Genomic DNA, 5,066 nt, shown 5'->3' with positions numbered 1-5,066 from the left:
ATAAATGTTCCATGAACTATTTTTAACAGTTGTACTTTAATATTTTTATGCACAGAATAATGAATTAAATCAATCATTGGTTAATCATTCAAAATCAAAATATGTAAAATATTAATGTCTAATGTCTTTTTGAGGTGTGTGTGTGTGTGTTTATATATATATCTGGATATATATAACGTTATATATATGCATATAACTCATAATGTATTAAATATAATTACACTGTTAGAAATGTTCTTAAATTTCATTACATTTTAAGTTACACAATTTAAAATTAATTTCATAACATTACATCAAATTTAATGTATTTATAATTAAAAAGTATATGTGTACATATACATAAAATTTAATGTATTATATTTTTCATGAAAATTTATGAAATTTAATGTACTTTTCATAAAATTTTATTAAAAGTACATTAAATTTCATAAATTTAATGTACACGTTCATTACATTTAAGTAGCTACTGTAACTTAATTTTCAGTTAAATCATTCATTACTTTTAATTTCGTTCATAACCACAAGCTTCATTTATATGTAAAGGAAGCTCGTGGTTACATTTCTAATAGTACTATATAATAATCTTTCATATAAGAGGTACATAAGTAAGCGAATATCGACATAGGAGTTCTGTGGCTCAGTGGAAAAGAGGCGGCCTCGTAGAGCAGACTTGGAGACCTCGATTCGAACCTCGACAGGAGCGGAGCTGATTTTCTCGTGCTATCGATTATGCCTTACGACGAGTAATTTCGAGTGGTGAAAACGTACAATGTGAGTGACGAGTGCTAAATGAGTATTTTGCATTCGTATAAGTTTTTTCACTCAAATTTACGTTTTTACCACTCAAAAATACTCGTAATGTATACGTTTTTACCACTCAGATATACTCGTGTCCTGCATGAGTACAATCCGTTTTAACCACTCATTTTTACGGAAAAGTTCCTGTTTGCGACCTAAAAACGGAGTCGTACTCACTGAGTAAAATGCACGTTTTCACCACTCAAATTAACCGTTCGCGCGGGCTAAAAACAGGCTAAAAACGGTGAAAAATTTTTATAAGGAATTCGCCTCGATATGATGTTAACAAGAATAATGTAAGAATTGCGAAATGCCAAATGAGATGAGCTTATTGTAGAAAGAGAAGGATCGAATGAATATACTAAACTATAAAAAGGATATGAGTGAACGTGGAGAGATTGAGTATACTAAAATTATAAAGGGGGGATATGAGTGGACGGATCTTAGTTTTTGATAAATTTGCAATTGAAATTCAATCAGTTATAGTATAGAAATTTTGGCTCGTGAATAGCGAAATATGAGAAAGTTGAGGCACACAGTGTCGTAGTAAAGCATGTACTGAGAGAGCTTATAGTGCAAAGCGGCAAAGGATTCCGCACAAAACTTGAAAATGACTGGTTTTTTTGTTATAGTTTAAAGTTTTATTTTATTAATGCCTCAAAATCAAGTTTCTGAAAATAAATCAAGAAATTTCATATAACAAAATGCCATTCACTCTCATCCTCTGCACTCTCTCCACCCCCACTCCATCTCCACACACATACGCCTGCGCGCGTATTTTTATATAAAAGGTACAAAGATTTAAAAAATTTTTTATTTTTAATATTTGATTATGTGTATACTGTGAAATATTTTATTTGATATTTTGACCTTCTTGCTATGTTTTTGTAAGTTTGACATTTATCTCGTGAAATTTACCCACATCTCGATTCCATAATGAAAAATAACATGAAAAACAATAAAGATAATGTAACAAGTTCTGATTTATCAAAAAGGAAAACAACAATAATCTGAAAGCTTCAATAATAATAATAACAAAAAATAATGACTTAATAAAAAACCTATATATATAAATAATAAATAATATAAATAATATAAATCTATAAATAATAAATTCATTATCGTACTGTGGCATTTCGCTATTTTATGAATCAAACAATTTTTCAATCGACTCCATTTACGTATTTATTTATCTTTCTATTTATCAAATTATTATCTAATTTGTAATACTTATAAATGACAAATTTAACATTTAGTAGCATTTTATTTAAAGCAAATTCTTAATTTGTATACAGATGATTTTCTTATCTTGCGATTCTTGAGAGTCTGCAAATTCAATCTAGAGAAAACTAAAACCAGGATGCGAAATTATTATAAGCTGCGATCTGACTTACCCGAATGGTTTACAAATACAGATCCGTTTCAACCGGAATTACAGGAGTTAATTAATATGGGGTAAAAATTGCCATTTCGGAATATTATAAATGCACAATTAAAAAAAAATTTCTATTGTATTATATTATTATTATTATCGGTGAAATATCGCATGTCATAATCAGGTTCTTTAATCATTTACCGTGTAATTTTAGAAATTTTTATACTATAATAATTGATAATTATCACTGACTTTTTTTTTAGTAACACAATTACAGCATTCCGTTTAATCGTACATCGTTGATAAAGATTTAATTGTATGTTAATATATGTTCATTATAATTCATAAATAATAAACTATATGTTTTATTAATAATTTTAATTTGATTGTAATGAGTGATTGTAATGTTGATATAATGAGTGATGACATGAATTTCACTTTACCTTTTAATAATTCTAAATATACATATATATAACTACAGATAACTTTACAATAAATCGCTTTAATGAAGACAAATTTAATTTTAGTGTCAAATTGCCTAAGTCTTTGTCAGCTTTGTTTTATTATTCCTATTATGATTTAACAAAAATATTTTATTAAATATTTTACTAATAAATAAGATCTTCATATCACAATTACGTATATCGTTGTAGAACTAAAGGTAAATATTCATTTATTCGATTTCTGAAATGAATACTTTATTTACGTTTAGGTTGTTTTTGCCCCTGCGGAAACCAGATAGTCAAGGCAGATTGGTTGTCATTATGCGCACTACTTTACATAATCCCAAAATACACAAATTATCAGATATAATTAAGGTAAAAATTAAAACAGCATTAAGATTGCGAATAACTTACAAATAATGTGTTTGAGATGTCATTATGAAAAAAATAATTAGTGCTCATTATTTTTCGACGAATAATCATTTCAGATCAGTGTGATGTTGACAGAGCTGGCGATGAAGAATTGCGCCATAGCCACATCAGCATCTGTGTATGGTTGCACATTGATCAATGACTCGATTAACCCAACTATACATCACTTTTTTCAATTTGGACCTTCTATATTAAAGAAAATAGCACATGCATGGCAAAACTGCTATCCTATGAGGTTACAGTTGATAAATGTAATTAATGCGCCAATGTTTTTAGATATTAGTTTCAAGATTTTTAAATCCTTCATGTCGGAGAAGATGAACAAGAGACTTCACGTCTATTCACACATGCTGCAGAGTTGTTTTAAGGATATTCCCGCTAACATCTTGCCAGTCGAGTATGGTGGTACTGATAGTACAATTCAGGAATTAACAGGTAATTACGATTAATTAAAATGGAATAAATATGTGACGTGTTCTTAGTGAACGAGATGTTTCTTGTCAATCAAGTATTATCGAAAAAAAAAAAGGAATTTCTCACAAAACAAGCAATTGCTTAGATAACCATCATTAATAGTTAAGAATTTATCAGATTCTCAAATGTAAATGAAATACTTGTTTAGACTTTAGATTAGCATAAGCATTTAATTCAAAATATGTAATATAACATTTACTTTTACAGAATATTGGAAGAAATTGATTGAAGAGAATCGCGATTGGTTTATAAGTAATACAAATAACTAAATCGAATAATATTTGGGAGCAATATCTTTATTATTATAATGTAATTGCGCTTTGTTCGTTTTATGTGTTCCGCGAGAAAACACATTATTCTTTCTTACTTATATTCTTTGTTACTTTGTTGTTAGAATTCTGTCAGTTATATAATATGAAAAAATATATATGGAAGTATTGTTGGAAAAATAGTAGATGGTATATATTATTAAATACATAACAGGAACAAAAAGTTCATTCTTTTAGAAAAAAGAATCTAATTATATATATTTTTGTATATTCATTTCAATGTTTGTTTTGGATGTATAATTAAGATACAATTACATGTATAATATACAAATAATAATATGCTTAACTGTTTCTTTTTATATAAAAAATTATATTTATTGTGTTTATTATTTTTTTTAAACTTTGAAGATAAAGAGACTAAATAAAAAGTATAACGATTAATCTTTTTTATGATTTAATTGTTACATTTTGTAAAAAATAATTACAAATCTTATATTATGTAAATAAAAAAACTTGTTTTATTCACTTGAAATTTAAAAATAGTTCTATTCAGATCATATATTACTTAACTATTAACAATAACATAAAACGCTCGATAATTTGACAAAGCAAACAATAGAAAACGACCAAAACGACCAAAAAGTTAGATTATAATAAAAATACATTTGAGATATAAAATCACTCAATTCTCATACATAATACGTTTCGACTATACAGAATCTTCAGTTAGCATATAATTAATGTAATAATCTCATGGTAAATTAAAAAACTAAACTCACATCATAATTATATCATAATCGGCTAAAGTGTCACCCCACCATGTTCATAAGATTATCGTCATGATGTTATACGATATAACTAAATCCTCGTTCAAGGGCGAGAATCCCGTTAAGTCCAAAGAGAAAAATCAAATGGTAAAAGAACACTGAGAGAAAAGATTTTGTTATAGGAACAAATCAAGGGAAAGCAAATGTGATATTTGTTAAAAAAACAGTCGATTTGTTACGATTGAAAATTAATTCGTCAATGTAACAAATAATCAATAGTATCGCTAGCAAATAAGAGGCTCCCCGGGTAGAATTTTAAAAGGGGGCACGTACAGGCCCTAGATAGTTTTTCCCTATTTCTGTCTAGGCCCCATTCAGGCAAGTCCGATTAGGGCCTGTACAGAGATGCAACGCTCGTGCAAATCAGGGCCCGATTTGTAAATTTGATTAGGCCCTATTTGGATATGCCTAACTAGGCCCTATCTGGATATGCCTAACTAGGCCCTAT

General features: G+C 28.2%; 1 protein-coding gene across 3 annotated transcripts in view; it reads left to right on the top strand.

Moving 5' to 3' along the window:
• The window catches only part of LOC108768493 (alpha-tocopherol transfer protein), a 43,860-nt gene extending 39,929 nt beyond the window's left edge, over window positions 1–3,931 (top strand). For all 3 annotated transcript variants that reach the window (XM_018518936.1, XM_018518937.1, XM_018518938.1), the window contains exons 3-6: window positions 2,094–2,253; window positions 2,886–2,991; window positions 3,105–3,483; window positions 3,730–3,931. In XM_018518936.1, coding sequence (XP_018374438.1) covers window positions 2,094–2,253; window positions 2,886–2,991; window positions 3,105–3,483; window positions 3,730–3,791 — 707 coding nt within the window. In that variant the 3' untranslated portion in view covers window positions 3,792–3,931. The remainder of the gene's footprint in view (window positions 1–2,093; window positions 2,254–2,885; window positions 2,992–3,104; window positions 3,484–3,729) is intronic.
• Window positions 3,932–5,066: the final 1,135 nt, after the last annotated feature.

The sequence above is a fragment of the Trachymyrmex cornetzi genome, unplaced genomic scaffold, assembly GCF_001594075.2.
Source record: "Trachymyrmex cornetzi isolate Tcor2-1 unplaced genomic scaffold, Tcor1.1 scaffold8, whole genome shotgun sequence".
In the NCBI taxonomy this organism is placed as follows: domain Eukaryota; kingdom Metazoa; phylum Arthropoda; class Insecta; order Hymenoptera; family Formicidae; genus Trachymyrmex; species Trachymyrmex cornetzi.
The sequence above is the reverse complement of the archived record's forward strand: the minus strand, read 5'-3'. Positions and strand labels throughout refer to the sequence as shown.